Source organism: Vigna angularis, chromosome 10, assembly GCF_016808095.1.
Source record: "Vigna angularis cultivar LongXiaoDou No.4 chromosome 10, ASM1680809v1, whole genome shotgun sequence".
Lineage (NCBI taxonomy): Eukaryota > Viridiplantae > Streptophyta > Magnoliopsida > Fabales > Fabaceae > Vigna > Vigna angularis.
In genome coordinates, this window is record NC_068979.1 from 9,169,228 (window position 1) to 9,190,198 (window position 20,971).

The following is a 20,971-nucleotide window of genomic DNA, read 5'->3' on the forward strand; positions in this document are numbered from 1 at the left end:
TATATTGCTGTTATATTGAATCTTTGTTAGAGTTAAATGTGTTTTTATTCTTTAATTAAAAATTGGAATTATTATTATTTTTTAAATTTTGATCTAATTTAATTTTTTAACTTTAGAAAATATGAATTTAATTTTTTTTAACTAAATTGTGTTAGGTTATTTCACATTGAATTTAATTATTTTAAATATGTTTTTTTTAAACTTCACATCATGACATTTTAGAAATGGTGGTAGTTTAAAAATAGTGAGATTCAGTTATTTTAATATTAAATGGTTTATTTATAAATAGTTTTGTTATAAACGAGTTTTATTATTTTAACACGTACCATCTCTCTAGAAAACACTTTTATAGAGTTCTGTACCTTATCTCTAAGAGTTCTAACTCCCGAGTCATCTCTTTGAAGATCAGGAAGTACCTAATCAACCATGGCAACGAGGTCTACGTTTCTACACAATTAGTTTCTTCAATAGAGCAAGTAAGTTTTGACTCCTTTTCCCTTTCGTTCTTAGTTTGAGATCATGCATAATGATATTTGTCGCATGTGTTTTTAGTTATCTTGTATGTGTTTCTAGAAATTTCTTGCGTTTTAAGCAATCAGTGAGATGTCTTTAGAGTTTGATAGTATTCTTTTAAGGTAAGGGAAACTAAATATCTAAGTCTAAATTAATATTGTTTTAAGTTTGGTGGTTGTATGTTTAATTACTTGGTAGAGTACTAATTTCAATGTTATGCTATATTAATTCAATGAAATAATGTATATGTTTTGGTATTGTATGATTGAAATATGATGGGATGCAATTTGGTTGTTAATGTGGTCATAAATTGCAATACATGGAATGATATTGATGTTTGTAGTTGATGGTAACGTTTTTGAATTGAGGAGTGACCAAAGTTATGGTTTTAGTAGCTAAAAATGGGGTTTTAATAGTCAAATTGGTGAGACAAAGGTTGGCTTGGTAAATATGGCTCTTTTAGGTCTGTTATGGGGCCAATTATAATCTGTTAAAAGCATGGTTAGTGTGGAAACTATTTTAGAACTAAAGAGGATGGTTCATGGTTGGTGTTTGAGTGATTTTTAATGTAAATGAGAGGTTAAGATGGTGAAATTATGAAGTAAAGTGTTGGAACAAGTTTGGGGCTTATAATTAAGTCAATTAGAACTTGTATGAGCCTTTAGTTTGCTATTTTGTTGTATGGAGTGATATAATTGAGTTTAGGTAGTCTAGAATAGTTGGTTGAGGTTTGGAGTGTTCATTTGAGTTAGAGGTTTGTTCTTAGATGTTTCTCAGCGCCTAAAAGGTTGTATAGAAATCATTTAATACAGAGAGTCATCAAAGTCAGAATAAGAGAGTTTTTCAACCTGTTGCAGCTTCCAAGCCATTTTTCGTGCCTAGTATGGGTATCAAGCTACTATGAAGAAAATTTGTGTTATTGTGTGATTTTGGATAGCTTTTAAGAGTGCTTCTAGTTCTTTAATGTATGATCAATAGTTTCATGTATTGGTATACTATGTAAAAGTGAAAGGAAATGTGTATAAATTATCAAGTGGATTCAAAGTTATGAAAGTTAGTTCAAAGGTGGAACTTCGTGGTGTGGTTTCAAGTATCATGAGTCTGAATGTAGGGAGCTCAGTCTTGGGGCTTATCCTGACACTCTAATGGTCATGCATTCTAAAAAAGAGACGATTGACACATGTGGTGAGGTGAGAGTAGCAGGAGGTCTTAGTCTTAGGTGCTTTTAGTATAATTCAAGGCATGGAACAAACTAACCTTGTGAGTATAGTAGGGTGAAATTCATTGGCAATGACTTTGCAAAGCAGTAGAAGCCACCACAAGTGCATAACCTGCCATAGCTCGACATTCATTCTAAGTCCAGACAGTCCAGTTAAAGTATGGTCATGCGTAAAGTGTTTGGTTGGTTAAATTGTGTTATATGTATCATGTGTGGAATGTTTAAAATATTTAAGTATATTATGAAATATTTTGTATCACTAGCTTACCCTTGCTTTTTGTGTTTGTTAGTCTATGTGTTGTTTTTTCTTTTGCAATGATCACCTTAACCGGTTAGGAAGGAGACATCTTTTCAGTTGACTTAGCAGTTGGTTGAGAGAGAAGCGACATGATAAATAGTTTTTTGTCTTCAAGGGTAGAAGCTTCTACTCTAGTAGTATCAGGTTCCTTGTAAGTTATCATGTATGTACAATTTATTTTAGTAGTTTTACACTATTAAAATGAGATATTACATAAATGTGAAACCCCAAAAATGGTATCAGAGCAATTTGTCCTTAGGATGACCTGCGGGTTGTGGGTTTGTCGTGCCTTTCCTGTGAAGAGTTGAGTCTAGGTGACATGAGTTTTCATGGATTTCTAAGTTTTAATCGTAGAGTTGGTGTATCTAACTGAAAGTTTTGAGAACAGAAAACGTCTTGATAGGTAATAAGGGTGCACACTCATGACTCGATATCAGAGATGTTTTTCCTTTCTTAATTTTGAAGGTTTGGGGAAAGAAAGGGTTGCAGTTTCAGTGTTGTTGTCTATAGTGATTCTTGTCTTGTTCTTGCCTTTGTGGGAGTGTTTTATACTATATAATGATAGAGGGATGCAAAATCAACGAAAATTTGACCTACCTTTATTAACTTTGGTTAAAGCCTTTGAGACAATTTTCCCCCCTCAAAGATAGGGAGGTGTGTGGTGTGTTGGAACTTAGGAGTTAGAAGATAAGAGTTTTTGAGTTTGCAATGGATGAGGAAAGATGTTGGAGTTTAGAAGCACTGTTTTCGTTGGAAGGTGTTTCAAGAACCAAGTTAGAGGATCAGATATCACAAGTTTTGCAAGAGAAGTTGGATTCAGAGTCTAGAATAAAACATAAGGTGTTAGTGTGCACTAGTGTAACAACGTTTGAGAAGACAACATGGTTGTGCATATCAGTGATGCTTGAAGATTTGAAGAAGAAAAATGGTGGAAAGTTTGAAGTTGAAGTTAAAAAGGGAATATAAGGCAAAATCAATCTTTAGAAAAGAATTATAAGGCGAAGAAAAGTTTGAGGAGCAGTTTGTATAAGACAATAAAGTGGATTGAGGGAGAGTTTGGTAAAAGGAATAATTTCCAAGTTGAGAGAACATGAGGTCTTTGGAGAAGAATTAAGTATTTTAAGGATCTTAAGCTAAGTAAAATGATTGAAAGGAGATGGTTAAATTTTCTCAAAAAGTGGATGCATCAAAGTCAAGTTTAGAGGGATGTTTCAATATCAGTGGTTTGCACATAAGGAAAGGTTTGACCTTAGGTGAGGTGAAATATTTCAAGCACAGAATGAAGAGGTACATCAGAAAGCTATTGTTGTAGAAAAGGTAAGGTTATGTAATTAAGAGTACGACGAATGAGGAAGGGAAAAGAAAGGCCTTGAAATAGATGAAAAAGCGCATTTATTGTACAAGCTGATGAAGTGGTAAGCAAGAATGATCAGAGAGTTGGAATTAGTTGAGATGTCCTGTGTTATGAAGTTGTGGATTGAGTTTGAGGTTTATTTCATTAGATGTAGTAGCCCAACTATATCTAATGATTTTCTAAGTGTGATCGAGGAGGAAACAATTGCTAGATCCTAGTCTACAGAGTACAGTGAGACAGTTTGGTACATGTTAGGTTAGAGTGTTTGAGATAGAATCGGATGATAATAGTTATGGGATTCTAGACGACAAAAGTTAGTTGAGAAATAGACATAGAATGGGCTAATGAGTTTATGATGAGTCATAAGATGTGTTGAGATTCAGAAGCAGAGTGTCAATTATATAGATAAAATAGAGTAAATATATTTATTCTTGAAAAAGATTTTAAGTGAAATTGATGATGTTTATTTAATTTTATTAAAGATTAGAATGTTTTTGTAAGAATAAAATAATTTTGACGTCTAATTTATATATTTATTTAATTACATATCACTTTACTTAACTATAATTTTACAATAATATTTATTAAAATAGTTAAACAGTCTAATTACACTAATACAAATAAATGAATCGAGTAGATCTATCTTAATTACACTACATTAATTATATAAAATAAGTTTTGAAAATTAAACATCTTTGATGAGTCAATTCATTAATATATAATGGATAAGTTGAGTTAAAAAATTTATAACTAGAGTGAATCGAATTAAACTTCCTCATTTTAAATTTAATCCATAATTGACTAAGTCTTATAAATCAAGTTGAGTCACTTTAATACCATATTAGAATGGAAGGTAAGTGGATGGTTTCCAATGAAGTGTAATGATCACTTAAATATCTTGGACATTGGTGGGATTGATGGGATAAAGCAGAAAGAAAAAGAAAGGAAACCGTAGAGAAAATGACCATTTCAATGTGCGTTGAATTTGAAGCCAAAATGATAGGTTAAGAATGCATATTCAGATTAAACGTCGACGTTTTCTGTAAAGAAAATGTTCCCAATCTGTGAACAAAATTCTAGTCCTACGGTCATATTATAGATGTTTTTATTGTTGGACATAGTTATGTTGTATAAAAAATATGCGATCTGATAAAATATAAAGTAGCTTTACCTAATGCTAAATGTTTTTTGCAGCTTCTTATATTCGCACTGTGAGATATGAATCTGATAAAATGTTCCAAGTGGCGAAATTTTAGTCAAAGAAACACGGCGGGAGGTGAACTACACAGTCAGAACTGTGTAGTTTGGTGAGACCTTTCTTTAGAAAAAGTCTTCGTCTTTTTACCCGTTTATGTGTCACACTTCAAAGGTTAGGTATTAATACAAATCATACATAGAAATTAATAATAAGAAAATGTATATAATTTTCATAAGCAAAATTAAATTACATATGTTTATGTAACATCCCAAAAATACAGTTTAAAACTATATGATAGAATAATTACATTGAATAATATTACAGATCAGTCTTACATTAAAAGAGAAGTACACTTGTGGCCGAACGACCTTCCAAAGAAAGACAAGAAATTTAAAGCTGCACAGGGGTGCAATTCTGACCGAACGGTTTACAAAAGCCCATACCGAACGGTCATACAAAAGCAAAGGAAAAAAGTGATCGAGCGATTACCTTACTATCAGACTATACTACTGACCGAACGGTTCTACTGTTCGGTCTTAACTTCTACCTCGACTAAGTTTTCTTCTTCCAGCGCTTCTTCCAGCAGCTCGTCTCCTTCTGCTCACATTCACATGGATGATTATTGCAACAGAAAGACAACCGAACGTACAAAACAGACAAGACAGAAAGACATAGGGTAAGCTTATGTAATTCAATTCATGTATATATATATATATATATATATATATATATATATATATATATATCACATAATCAACCAAACAAGATAATTCATCACTCGCTCATGCAAAGCCTAATACTAGACTGTCCGGACTGTATGAATTCTGTGTAGCTACGACGTTCGTGCACACGGGTGATGTAGTAACTGGGATACCCTCAACAGCTACCACCCGAGGTTAGTCCTATCTGTCCAAATTAACCATAAGGACTAGGACCTCCTGCCGTTCCCACACATGACTTACCCTCCTCTACGTGAGGACGAGTAATCACGGAACATCAAGATGAACCGCCAGCTTAGCATGCCCACATTCATACTTTACAAATTCCAATATACATTCATGAGCTATTCTTCCCCGGAACGCTCGTCCATAATCCAAAACATTTCTCAAGATTTAAAAGGATCGAATGTTATTTACAAGGTGAGTCAATTTGATGAACTGACCCATGAGCGTTTAAACTGAACAGCTTAAAGCCTAGACCGAGTACTAAGACTCTAGGCAGAAACCAATGGAGACAGACACCGCAAGACATTCAAATAATAGTACATAGAAGACTCATATGAAGAAATCGAACGCTTATAAATACTTAGATTACTTATAAATTTATCCTCAAGAAAATCGAATACTAGTCAAAGACCGATCACGGTAGAGGTGAACACCATTGAGGTTGGACAAACGCTATTTTCATCCAGATAAATTATAGAAAAGAGACTGAGCGCTTGGTGTAAGACCCAGCACTAAATCGTACGAACGCTTGGAATATAAGATATTATTTAATTAATATTCAAGAACGAACGACTATACTACTACCTATGGACATACTTAAATTTATATCAAAATGCCAAGAAAAGAATATCCTTGGTGGAATGCCTGTACACAAACTGTACTAGACGAAGACGCTCGTCCTCAACATAAATTCCTTCCAAATGAAAGAATCCAGTTCTAAACGAGTCCCCGAGAAAAACCGAACGGTCAAAGACCATTTAGTAACGAACGTACATTATCATAGGGAATTTCATACTTAGAATTATTTATCTAAACTCATTTCTCAACATTTATTTTCATAATTTCATACATTCATATCATAGTAAATTTCCATACTTCATACAATCAAAACATAGCAACAATCATATTTCATATTAATTCAGTCAATTCAACGAACGTACAAACAATCCAAACAAACATACAAATCAAATTATATAAGCTTCTCTTACCTCTGAGCGTGACCGAACGTTCACAGAGACAGAATGCAATTCACACCACTACAAGTCCTTCTACCCTCAACGCTCAACAATTCTGCAAAACTAAACCAAGTAAAATCAAAACACTATCAGAACTACAAAATTTAGAAAGTAAACAACACATGAAACCAGAACTTGGTTTGCATGTCCAGAAAACCGCACGGATGAGTGAAGAGAAGAACTTACCAGCTCAGCTTCACAAACTGATCGGTTCAATCAAAAGCTCTTGACACCGGGAGAGTGGAAATGGTGCCTGAGTGATGATCGAAGTAAGAAATAGTGAGGCTTTCTTAGAGAGAAGATGAAGGAGATGTAGTGAGAAGGAGGAGAAAATGAGATTTTTCAGAATCTGGGGAAGAAGGGTGCATGCAGAGAGAGTGGCGTGAATTTCTGAAAAATCAAGTTTTCCTTCCAACGTCAAAACGAGCGTCCGCTCATCTGCCAACACCTGCCTTCGCTCATCTGAGTGTCGAACCCTTCGCTTGACACATGGAATCCACTAAAACGGCACGTACGTGGATTTGAGTGGTTCTGACAATAAGCTTTTAATAATAATCATTTTCAGTCGTTATAAATTGATAGTTCCTAATTTTTGAAATTATATTAAATAAAATAAGCGAGAGATAGGTTGGATATCCTTATTTGATCTTGTTGGAATTATATAATTTTTAAAAGGTCCCATTTCATTCGAGAGAAACGGGATAGAAATAAAAAAAAACACTTAAGTTATAAAAAATCATACTACTTTATTATTTCAAATAATAGAATAAAAGTGAAAAAGAAAATGTATTTTCGAATAAAAAGTTTATTTAGAAAAGCTTTTTTTATTTAATCTCAAGAAAACATTCACAGCCATCCTTTAAAATACGTGTAATTAAATAAATAAAATTTGGTTATTTAGCAAAATTATGTTATTGATTAATTTCTATAAGTAAGGATTTTGAAAGTCAAATTAAATATGATTGAAAATTCCTTTTATTATCAAATATCCAATCATATTAATTATGTATTTGTTATTCTTATAATCTGAACTACTTTGGCATTGGAGAAGCTTTGATAGTTATTACTAATCGGTTTTTGAAGGACATGACTTTGATTTGTGAGACTAATTGGATATGAACACTCGACTCCATACCTGAAAAGTTTTGGCATCCACCGTGGAGTTGAGAGAACAACTTGTTAATCTCATGGTAACTACAAGAAACATCACGAGCAACATAATTGTGGAAGTAATGGATAGCCAACCTAATATGATAAAGATGATGAGAAACTTGCAAAGATAAATGGAGGAGATGCAAAGAAAGTATGAAGAAGAGTTGAGGACCCTTTGTGTCGAAAACATAGTCATTCCCTAAGAGTAGAGTGCTAAGAATCCTATGCCTCCTGGACCAACTTAGTTCGTGCAAACTAGGTAGCTCGAAGAATAATGCCACATTTTCCATGAGGGCAATTCAGGGGCTAGCAAGGATAACGTCTATCGCAACTATGAATATGATTGTGATGCTTCCATTCACACCAGGAATAATAGAGAAGCCTTTACTAAACAAGTGGACGATGCCCGTTTCTTATAAGTACGATGGTTCTACCAATCTTGATGAACATCTTAGAAATTTCATTATCTCTTCTAGTGTAAAGTCTTCTCCATCTTGCCAAAAGGGAGATACTTTGGCTTAGTTCCCCTTGCTAATGTCAAACTCCATAGATAGCATTGCCATCATCCATTATAAGTTTAAGGTGCAGTTTGTGACTAACTGACCACGTTATCTAACAATCACTGCCTTGGTGAATGTTAGGCAAGAAAAGGACAAATCACTCCAAGCATTTATGGAGAGGTTTGGAAATGTGGCAAGAAAAATAGGAAATATTAGTCGTGAAGTGACTATGCATCACATGATTACGGTCTTATTGTTAGGATCATTCATTGATAGTCTTTGCATGAAACCTGTAGAGAATGTGGATGAGCTGAGGCAAAGGGCCACCGAGTTCATGCAAGTGGAAGAAATGCATAATTTCATAAAACAATGTGAGCAAAAGCCTCGTTTAGTGATAAGAAAGCTAGAAAAAAACCACATGGTAAAGAGAGTGATGCACGATCCAAGGATGCAGTCTAAGGGCCATGATTTTACTAGTATACTTCTCTCAACACACTCCGAGCGAATATACTTGAAAAATCTCTTAGCGTTGAGATAATACCTATTTGCAGGAGGAAGCCCACTTCTCCAAATGTTGATGGGAATAAGCATTCCCTATACCATAAGAACTTCGGGCATACAACAGAAGAATGCACAACCCTACGTGAAAAGATTGAAGAGTTGATTCGATGTGGGGAACTTGAAGCAGTTTGTCAAAACCAAGTGGGTATAATCGAGCCCCCCTCGTATGCATAACCCTAAATGAAGTTTTTCGATGGGAGTCGAGAACATACTGCCGTAGAGAACCATCCCGATGCAAAAGTCGAAGTCAAAGCAAAGATCGATTGCTCAAGGCGCATATAAGTATAATCTCTTGGGAATTTGTGGGAGGCGAATCCTCAACAATCGCTCGTAAGAGTGATAACGTTGTCGTTGACGCAATCAAATTAGTACTACTAAACTATAGCAACTTCAGTATTGCTAAGATAGTAGCCAACAAAATAAAAAGAATAAATTCAACCTTAAGTCATCTCCTAACGAACACGAAAATAATTCTTAACATATTAGTTCTTACAAAAACTATACAAAAGGCTTAATAAAACAAAAACAATAAAGAATATAAAGATCTAAAAGATTAAAGAACAAAATAACAAAATATAGATAAAAAAATAAATTTATAAAAATATTTAAAAAGAGAAAAACAATGATAAAGAAAATAGGTTGATTTCACTCCTTTTCAAAATAGGATTCATCATTGGTTATCTAAATACTATTGTTCAATTAATTATTGTCTTAGATTTTTAAATTAATCAATGTAAATTCTCAATTAATTTGTTGGGGTTCTCGCTCTTAACCAAAGTACATTATTCTTAATTAAAAGCAAGAACTTAGTAGATTAATCATAGTAAATTTAACCAAAGTACATTCTCAATTAAATATTACTACGCCTAATCATGTTTATTCTTTTACCTCTTATATCAAGTAAAAAACTAATTAACCAAAGTACATTCTTGATTAATTCTTTTTACCTCTTATATCAAGTAAAAAACTAATTAACCAAAGTACATTCTTGATTAATTCTTATTAAAGCTTTTACCACTAATCAAAGTACATTCTCAATTATTGGCAAAAACTCATTCAATCACATGAAAGTTTCTAACTTTAATGAGAGTAATTCTCAATTGAAAATAAAAATTCTTGGACTCATATGATTGATATGTTATATAGATTTAACATCATGCTAACTTGTTATAATATAAAAATCATTATTTTTACTTTATTAAGAAGCAAAAGACATAAATAAAAATAAATCATAACAAGAATAAAAAAGAATAAACAAATTTATTCATCAAAAAGAACAAACAAAAGAACAAAACTGCGTTTATCACTAAACGTTCTAACTTTTGTTATGAGGTTATGTCGGTGTCAAAAACGTAATAGGACAACCTATCAATGCCTCATGGATAAGATTTTTCATCACTAGATGGGAGCTGCATGAAAGCTTATATCAATGAAATTACTGTGAGATCTCAGTCGGTCAATAAGCATGAGAATAATTTATAGAAGGTATTTGGACAAATGTGGCGGTATAACATGTAGTTAAGCCCCTACAACTGCATCTTTGGGGTAGGAACAGGTAAATTTTTAGGCTTCATGCTCACCGCTTAGTGCATATAATCAAATTCAAATAACTACATGATAATGCTAATTCTTACCATTATCTAAGCATCATTTTAGTAGCAAAATCAACTCTTCTTTAGCTTATTACTTGCTTAAATCCTCTCTTTTATTTAGTTTTAGTATTTATCTATATTTTGGGCTACATTACGTAAATAATACTCTAATCCCTTGTTTTCTTTGATCTATTTTGATGTTAGGAAGATCCTCCATTACATTGAAGAGCCTCGATGATCCAGGAAGTCATTGATTTAACAGTCATTTTCGCTTAAGTGAGAATAATTTAGCTTAAGCGAGAATGACTATCTTCTCCAAGAAGAATTCTCGCTTAAGCGAGAATAATTTAGCTTAAGCGAGAATTCGGGCAGTATATATACTCACGAGGCAGAAAGAAAAAAGGGTCTTTGGTTCTTTGGAGGCGCGATTTCACGTCTAGAGCTCATGGAGGGCGCGAGGAGCTTGTGGGAACATCTCCTCCTCTTCCTTTGGGTCTCCTTCTTCTTCCATCTTCCATGTTTGTAAGCTTTAGGGTTCTCCATGGAAATGGAGAACCAGATTCATCTTGTTAGGGTTAGATGTAGCCTATGAACTCTTGTGTAATGAATGATTGTTTCGTATTTATAAATGCATTTTCTATCTATTACTAGTATTCTTATTTCCGATCTTAAAGCTTGCATGTAATGGGGACGTTCATGACTTGATTTTGGGGTTTCATTGAGCCAGGGATGGGATATGAAATCTTGAACTGAAACAAGAGTCCTTGTGGGTCATTGAGCCAGGGATGGGATATGATTCACATGTTGTCTTAGATCCTAGTTCTTAATGCGGGTTTGCTTGTTAGATTGTCCAAGGGATTGGAGTTTGATAAGGAAAACCTAGGCTCTTTCACCTAAGGGATTAGGGCTAGAGTGTTTTAGTGGATTGACTTTAGTAAATTGATAGAGAGGAGATGAAATTGGTTAAACACAAGAGTGCATTGGTGAAAACTAACCTTAACAATGTCATTTCATACCATTTCTAGTCTTTTCCATTTCCAAGTGCCTTCAATACCAAAGTCCAACCTTGTAATTACTTGTGAATTTATCTTTTTGCACATATTCTTAAATGATGAGTTGTTCTTGAGTCTAGATGAGTTGTTAATCGCACAATTTTCTAGTATTACGAGTCTCTTGGGAAAACGATACCTGGTCTTACCACGGTTTATTACTTGAACGATTTGGTGCACTTGCCAAAGAGATTAACAAGTTTTTGGCGCCGTTGCCGGGGATTCGTGTCAATACTAGACTTTTGTGAGGTTTCTAACTTATGTAGACTTGATTTTGTATATAGAACTAACTCTTTTGTTGTAAATAGATTTTCACTTTTATTTGGGCTAATTTGTGGCTTTAGCCTAGTTGTGTCTAAGTGTATGCAGGGAGATGTTCACATAAGGAGGACTGCAGCCTCAAAAGCATCATGAAGACCCTGAGATTGAAGGAATTATAGGACACAAGGAGACAACTATGTTGAGCATCACAAGCTGCCCCAAATTCTTCCTCCCTTGAAGATGCTCCAAGTGCTAAGTAAAAGATAAACAAGAAAGGGAGAAGAAAAAGAGAAAGACTAGTCACCACCACCCTTTGATGAGAGGCAAGGAACTCAAGCCTAGCAAGCCAAAGTTGATCAAGAGGATTGAGTGTTTTAAGATTTCAAGGTAGTGGAAGGGCAAAAATGAAGATTCTTATGCTATGAGAATTGATTTGGTGACTAGAAAGTGATTCAAGAAGAGTTGGTGAAAGGAGCACACCAACAACAACATTTGCACTTCATTGAGTAAACCGTCAAGCTAATGACGTTAAACAAGCGCTTTTGGGAGGAAACCCAATTTTCTTACCCTTTTTACTTATGTTTGTGTCATTTTTGTGTCATTTGCATTATTGGTTTATGTTATGTATGTTGTGTTTGGTTGCATTTTCGTGATTTTTGAGTTGTAATGTTGTTTTTGTGGTTTGTATAAGTGTATTATGTTAGTTTTAGCTTGGTTTGTGTGTAAGTGCATTGAATGAAGGTGTAGAAAAAAAAAATCATAGGGTGAGTGGCCAATCTCGCAAGAATCTGCATTATTTTCGCTTAGGCTAAACTTTCTCGCTTGGGCGAGATATGCAGAAAACTGAAAAATAAGTTTTGCTGATATTTTCGCTTAAGCTGAAACTAAGTCGCTTGGGCGAGATTTAGACTGAAAGTTGGGGTGCCACTGGAATATTTTCGCTTAAGCTAAAACTGAGTCGCTTGGGCGAGATTTAGGCTGAAAGTTGGGGTGCTACTGGAACATTTTTGCTTAAGCTAAAACTTTCTAGCCTGGGCGAAAAATTCTTCTGTGAATTTAGCTTAAGCTAAAAGTTTTTAGCTTAAGCGAAAAACTGATATGACGCCCAACACCTTAAAAAACTGGTTCTGCACCTAATTTTTGTTGATTGATTTTGAGTTTTCTCTTGCTTTGCACTCTTTCACACACTTCTTTTGATGTGTTTTTAAACCTTTTTGTGTTGTTGTACCTTTGGGAAGCTTAATTTTAAGACTTCCCTCTATGTTCATGTACTTTTGTCTTTGTTTGTTTTGACTTTCATTGTTTTGTTTCTTTGCTTTCTTTTGCACATTTCTTTTAGTATGTTTTTGGACCTTTCTCTTCAATTGTTGACTATGAGATACTAATTTTACTTTGAGCTTTCTTGTTACAGGATAAGATCTTCCTTAGGAATTAAAGAGTTCAAAACCACCATTGGTCAACCTTTGAGGCATGCCTGAGCTAAGAAACATATGACTTGAAGATTTTGCTGCTCGTGCAGCATGGCCTGGGGGCCAGGCCCCTACTGATGGGGGAGGTGGAGCAGTTGCGGAGTATAAGCTACTGGAGGAGGAAGATGTTACATATGAAAAGTGAAGCTAGTGTTCTACACTGTTGGAGCTGCAAAGAGTCCATTTTGATCGGTTTTTCAGTTTTAATTTCCAGTTCTTATTTACTTTCAGTTTTTTTGTTTTTGATTTCTTTTTGACTTGCCTAGTAGATAGTTCTTTTGCAATTGGTTTGGTGATTCGAGTGAATCATATGTTATCCTTGAATTGAATACAAATCTTTTGTGCTTGCTCTTTATCTATGAAAATTTCTTTGAAAATTTAATTGAGATTATGTGGTTAAGTTTGTTGAATAGAGGTTGTGGTTGCTTGTATATGTTTAGATGGATGCTTGGTTTTAATTGTGATCAATATTCTTGGCATGATGTTTATCAAACTTTGGAACCCTGAGTAAACCTGTGAGATGTTGTGCCCAGAGTTTATTGTTGAGTGCTATCACTTTGAAATCACAGTTGATTTTGCCTGAGTTTCTCTATTTGAACTATTTGCTTGCTTGTTACAAATGATCAAGGCCATCTTGTTCTTCAACCTCTTCTACATTTTTGAGCCTAAAAGCCAATGCAAAACACTTGAACCTTGAAGAAAAACTTTCTCACCCCTGGAACCTTAAGCTTATTGAAAAATCCTTAACCTCCTTACCTTGAGTTGAGATGAACATATATGTTAGGATAAGGAGAATGGTTTAAGTTTGGGGGAGTTTTTGAAATAAGGGAGCATTGAAAAAATAGCAAAATGAGTCAAAAAGAAAGAAAAAGAAGAAAGAAGAAGAAGAGAAAGAAAAATGAATTCATTGAAAAAGAATTGGGAAATAAGTTGAGAAGTGGTTTATCCAATTGTGAAGCAAAGAGAGAGACTGATGCTATATCATGAAGTAAATTGTTTTATCTCTTAGCTCAAGGTGCTTTGTTGTCTAGAAAAACTAATTTTTCTTCTTAGCCCAGCCACATTACAAGCCTTAAAAAGTCCTTGTGATGCTAACTTGCTTGTGAATGTGTTTGATATTGTGAAATGAACGGCAAGTTTAATTTGTGTAACACTGTGATAGTTGAGAGTTAGACACACATCCTTATACACCATTGTGCTTGAGTGAAACACTTTTCTTGGTGAAGGATGGTTCCATGCATTCAATGAAAACATCTTGCCACGTTTGTTGATCTATCAATTACATCTATCTTGTGATTTTAAATTGTGAGCACCATGATTGAAGTTTAGCTTGCTAAGGCCATTTTATCTCTTGAATGTAATTTCCAAGTTGAGCAAGCATGATTGATTTTGTTTATTTGATTGAAACTATGCTTGAGTTGCTAGACTATCGTGATTGAATTGTTTACTACGTGAAGTACTTTTGCTTGAGGACAAGCAAAGTTGTAAGTTTGGGGGAGTTTGATAATGCTAATTCTTACCATTATCTAAGCATCATTTTAGTAGCAAAATCAACTCTTCTTTAGCTTATTACTTGCTTAAATCCTCTCTTTTATTTAGTTTTAGTATTTATCTATATTTTGGGCTACATTACGTAAATAATACTCTAATCCCTTGTTTTCTTTGATCTATTTTGATGTTAGGAAGATCCTCCATTACATTGAAGAGCCTCGATGATCCAGGAAGTCATTGATTTAACAGTCATTTTCGCTTAAGCGAGAATAATTTAGCTTAAGCGAGAATGACTATCTTCTCCAAGAAGAATTCTCGCTTAAGCGAGAATAATTTAGCTTAAGCGAGAATTCGGGCAATATATATACTCACGAGGCAGAAAGAAAAAAGGGTCTTTGGTTCTTTGGAGGCGCGATTTCACGTCTAGAGCTCATGGAGGGCGCGAGGAGCTTGTGGGAACATCTCCTCCTCTTCCTTTGGGTCTCCTTCTTCTTCCATCTTCCATGTTTGTAAGCTTTAGGATTCTCCATGGAAATGGAGAACCAGATTCATCTTGTTAGGGTTAGATGTAGCCTATGAACTCTTGTGTAATGAATGATTGTTTCGTATTTATAAATGCATTTTCTATCTATTACTAGTATTCTTGTTTCCGATCTTAAAGCTTGCATGTAATGGGGACGTTCATGACTTGATTTTGGGGTTTCATTGAGCCAGGGATGGGATATGAAATCTTGAACTGAAACAAGAGTCCTTGTGGGTCATTGAGCCAGGGATGGGATATGATTCACATGTTGTCTTAGATCCTAGTTCTTAATGCGGGTTTGCTTGTTAGATTGTCCAAGGGATTGGAGTTTGATAAGGAAAACCTAGGCTCTTTCACCTAAGGGATTAGGGCTAGAGTGTTTTAGTGGATTGACTTTAGTAAATTGATAGAGAGGAGATGAAATTGGTTAAACACAAGAGTGCATTGGTGAAAACTAACCTTAACAATGTCATTTCATACCATTTCTAGTCTTTTCCATTTCCAAGTGCCTTCAATACCAAAGTCCAACCTTGTAATTACTTGTGAATTTATCTTTTTGCACATATTCTTAAATGATGAGTTGTTCTTGAGTCTAGATGAGTTGTTAATCGCACAATTTTCTAGTATTACGAGTCTCTTGGGAAAACGATACCTGGTCTTACCACGGTTTATTACTTGAACGATTTGGTGCACTTGCCAAAGAGATTAACACTACAACACCATTTTGAAGATGAGAAGCACACAAATTTTAAAGGAAGTGCAAAGGCTTGTTGGTCGACTAACGTCCCTTTCAAGGTTAATTTCTAGATTAGTAGGGAAGTTCAAACTGATCCTAAAAATAATGAAGAAACAAACCTCTGAAAAGTGGGACGATCGGTGCGACCTATCTTCACTAAAGTAAAGACCATATTGGCTAGCCATCTTGTAATGTGTTGACTGGTCACTACACATGAACTACAAGTATACTTGGTGATAACGGAGGAAGCCATAAGTGCACCTTGATTCAAGAAATTTTTGAACAAAAGCTTCTTTATTTCTTTAGTAGGGTCTTGCAGGATGCTAAGACGTGTTACCAACAAATTGAAAAGGTAGCGTTGACACTGTTAACAACGACAAGACGGTTAAGGCCATACTTTTAGAGGTATCAAGTGCTTTTTCGAACAAACCACCCAATTGCAAAGATCTTGAGAAAACTTGACTTAGCCGGTCGATAGTCAGCTGGTTCATGGAGTTGTCAGAGTTTGACACTCGTTTTAAACCCGCAGCTTGGTCAAAGGTCAAACACTTGGCAGATTTTCCTATTGAATTGCAAGTCAAGGCGACCATCAAAATCAAACATGGAAACTTTATGTTGACAGATTGTCTGATAAGAAGGGCAGATGATTCCCTAGTATTCAAGTTTAATATATCTAACAACCAGGTGAAATATGAAGCCTTGATAGTCGGTCTAGCCTTAGCAAAGGATATGGGAGCTTGTAACATTGATTGTAAGATTGACTCCCAATTTGTTGTCAGAAAGATGAAGGGAACATTTCAATTGGAAGATGACGAATTCTTCCTATATCATCATAAAGCTACTCAGCTAATAAAAGACTTTGAAGCAGTCGACACCCAACATATACCTCGAAAGAAAGTGTCAGGATCGACGTATTGTCTAAACTGGCAAATTGAAATGAAAATAGACAATGTCTACCGTGATAATACAAATGCTAACAAAATTTACTTTGGAATACATATTTGCATCAGTGGTCGGACGAGAAGACTAGAAGAAAAAGATCAAATCACTGATGAAAAATCAGGATGAAGACAAGAGAATAAATTTGTTAGATGCATAGAAAAGAAGTGACAAACGTTTAGACATAAACATACAAAAAAAATAGTAATGAAAAAATAAAAAAGGAAATCAAATGGAGAAGTTTCAATTTAAAAAACCTAGTTTGGAAACAAACAAACAAAACTCTAAACAAACTTGCATATTACAAGTTTACACTGAACTTAAAAAAACCTTCAAAATATATAATTATGATTCATGAAATTTTCATGATTTATAGCATTATATGTAGTATAGACTATGATTCGAAATCCTAATTTTAAGCTCCACCTTCTTTACTATACCACAGTATATTATACTTAAACATAGTTTAACTTCAAAAAGTATCTCCTCACTTCACTACTAATTAATTTTAAATCCACAAATCCATTATATATTTATTGTTAGTTAAAAAGAAGAAATTAAATAAATATTGAATTTGACCTATTATGACTAAACATTGTTTGTTTCTTATTTACTTACACCCTCTGCTCTGCTGCATCTTCCTTGGTGCTTCTTCCTTCATGGATCTCTGTTTGCCCATTCCTGAGAAAGCGCCAACCCTTTTCCTTCACCAATGACTTCCCTCCATCATGCAATGGAACTATTAACTCCAACAAATATATATATATTCAAACATCTTTTTTATTATTCGTATTTTTCGTACCGAAGGACACATGGTGAAAGAGGAAACGATGCTGCTTTTTCTGCACTGTCACGCATCCACTGCCCAATTCAGAAACAAATAATGGGACTCACATTACTTCACTCCCTGTCAATCATTGATTTGGAGTTCCAACATCATTAACTATTCAAATAATTATTATTCTTCTGCAACAAATGTTGTGAAGAAGTAAAAGGTTGTTCCGACCTTGCCCCCACCCTCCCCACCCTCGCAGACACTTGCACATGTTTAACGAGTCTTAGTGCCATAACCAAAGTACCAAAAAACAAAAGCCTACTAAAAAACAAACCCTTCAAAAGACGCACTGCTTCAAATTCTCACCTCCTTCCCACTTTCTTTCTTGTCAGGGCTCCAACTTCATGTTACATTATGTTAAGTTACCATATACCCATAGGTTTATAATTTTTGCCAAACATACACAACCCATTAGGGGAACATTTTTTTTATGTCCAATCAATTCCACCCATCTTTTAAAGTGTCTTTCTTTTTCTCCCAGCAAAAAGGGGCAAAAAAAATTCCTTGTATGAGAAACCGAATTTGGCTGAAGAGATGGGGTGGATTAGTGTTGGGATTAGACATCTCTCTACTCGTTAAAACAACACCCTGTATTTCAGGTCACATTTACATCAACTTTCTCTAAAGCGCAATACTTTCTACCTGTATTCAGAATCTATGATCTTCTTCTGATGTTAACATGTACACATATTTCACATACATAAAACAAATCACAAAAACCTATAAATTTTTAATTATTGGATTTGGTTTTAGGGGTAAATTCATGAAATAATAATGAAACAGAGTGAGGAAACTACAAGGGACAGAAAGCTTGAGGAATAAGGAATAGATACGTAAAAATAGGTTTTGTTGAGTGTGTACCTGCAGCGTAAATGTGCAGTGTCAAGTGGGCAGAAAGAAGAGTGTTGTGTTGTGTACTGAGTAGTTTATGTTTTGTTCCAAGAAACACGAAAAGAGAGTGAGAAAGGGCCACTTGCTACTTACAACTATTGCTTATTTTACATTATCAGCACTCTTTTTAAGAACTCTAAACTAAGGTAAACTTGTGGTTTTGAACGCCCACAAGTTGATCACACAATCAGGATGCCAAGATACAGCTGCAAACTCCCACCTTTTAAACCTTTTGCCGCAATTGGCTAAAAATTAATCTTTCTCTTCCTTAATTGGGCTGCACCAATTTTAAATGCCCCAACTCCAGATTCGAATATATTTCCTCCATGCCTTTAAAATTAACTTTTCCCCCTTTTTATCATAAATAATATCTTACTTTATTCTTCAATTCAAATATTAAATACCACTAAATGGTTTTACTTGTAGTCACGTGCTTCGATGCGGGGACTCGCAGTGATCTGGTACAGTACAATTATAGTGATAATTAGATGAGATAAAAAGGGAAAAGAAGTAATATTGTTTTTGAAAACATAGGGCTTAAGGGATAAGGGAAGAAGAATTGGGAAAGGGTTAAGTTATGTGGAGTTTTGTCCCTTAGCTCCTCGGCCACTTGCAGAAGGGGCCACATTGTTGTACCTACCAAAGAAAGAAAGAAGTCCTTCACTTCATCTTTCTCTTTCTATCTTCCTTCTTTCTAGTCATGATCTTGACTCAAGTCTTCTTGCAACCCTTAATCCCTTATCCTCAACCGCACTAACCCCAATATTTTCCACTATCAACCCCAAACCCTCCATCAATGCAACCTATTAATACCTACCTCAATTATTTAACCCTCCCAATTCCTCACCAAACCCAAAACCCAAAACTTCACTCTCTCTTTCTCTTCTTTTTCTCTCTCACTCTTATTCTTTCAATTCAAAACCTTTCTTCTTAACCCAAATGACGCGCATGCTCAGAATTCTCAAATCTGCCGACAACGCCACGGCTGTTGCAGGGGCGGCTCCGCCGCCGGAGGCGGTGGCCCTGGAGTCCGATTTCGTGGTGATTCTGGCGGCTCTCCTGTGCGCTTTAATCTGCGTGGTGGGACTAGTAGCCGTGGCGCGGTGCGCGTGGCTACGGCGAGGGCCGGGTGGAGGAAACTCGCCGCGGCAAGCGGTGGTGAACAAGGGGTTGAAGAAGAAGGTGCTGCAGTCGCTGCCGAGGTTCGCGTACGTGGACAGCAACCCGAGCAAGTGGGTGGCGACGACGGAATGCGCGATTTGCCTCGGTGATTTCGCCCCCGGCGACGAGATTCGTGTTCTTCCGCAGTGCGGCCACGGCTTCCACGTGTCCTGCATCGACAGGTGGCTGGGGTCCCACTCCTCCTGCCCTTCCTGCCGCCAGGTCCTCGCCGTCGCCAGGTGTCAGAAGTGCGGCCGCTTTCCGGCCACCGCCTCAAGAAGCGGCGCCAGCGAGCCCGAATTAAAGTCCAGAGAAGACAGCAATGCTGCTTCGATAAGTAATTGCAGTAATAACAACGGTGATGGCGGTGGAAGTGGTAATCACGCGAATCATCACCATAGCCACCACTCTGACAGTGGGTTCTTGCCGTGAACATAATTTCTGTATTTATTAGTTTTTCTTTTTACTTTTGTACCTTTTAATCCCTTCAAGTTAGTGGATCAAAGAGATCGGAATTCTGGCAATTTTTCTCTCTTCTTCTTCTTGTGTATCTTGCACAGATTAGATTGGCTGGCGTAAGATAATCATGTGAGACACGACGTAATTAACCAGATGGAAAAAGTTGAAAGTGTGAAAGGGAAACACTGTTTTCTAAAAATTAACATTGCATCACTCTTAGGTGGAACTTAGATTCTGTGTTGGTGTCTAAAATTACAGTCATTTTGTTTTTATAATGTGATGGCATAAAAATACTGTTTTTTTAATACCCATTTTAAACTATATTATAAGACAGAAATGCAAGATTGTGTAAGAATGAAAAGTGAAACCCTGATCTTTTTAATATGGAAATGATTGGAGTTCAGTCTTTTTAATAATTTCAGAGAACAAAGTTAAAAAAATGTGTAGGGAAAAAGATGGTTTTCCTCGTTGAGTGTTTTTTTTTTTTGCGCCCTTTTTTATTTATCAGTGAGTGTTACTTTTTTCTGACAAGGATAAGTTTAGTAGGAAAAAGTTGGTTAAATTAAATATTTTATCCAAAACTTACTATTAGTGTTATTTTATTCCTTTTAGGAAGGATTATTATCTTATCTAAGAATTTAATGTTGTAATTGTCATTAGTAAGAGCATTTATCAATTTTGGACAACAAGAAGATCTTTTTTCTACAGTTGAATTTAGATATTTTTACTAAAGGAATCAAATTAGATTTTATGAACATTCACTATTCACGCATTAATTGAGTGATATTTTTCAGAGTTAGATGAAGATAT

The 20,971-nt window shown here is 35.3% G+C and overlaps 1 protein-coding gene across 1 annotated transcript; it reads left to right on the forward strand.

The window, feature by feature from the left end:
• The first annotated feature begins 19,070 nt into the window (after window positions 1-19,070).
• Window positions 19,071-20,226, forward strand: LOC108335227 (RING-H2 finger protein ATL8). The gene has a single exon (XM_017571195.2). It carries the CDS (start codon window positions 19,481-19,483, stop codon window positions 20,132-20,134), a length of 654 nt encoding a protein of 217 aa, XP_017426684.1. The 5' UTR covers window positions 19,071-19,480; the 3' UTR covers window positions 20,135-20,226.
• Window positions 20,227-20,971: the final 745 nt, after the last annotated feature.

Excerpts from the sequence above, each read along its gene's own strand:
- LOC108335227 (XM_017571195.2), top strand. The coding sequence starts at position 19,481 with ATGACGCGCATGCTCAGAATTCTCAAATCTGCCGACAACGCCACGGCT.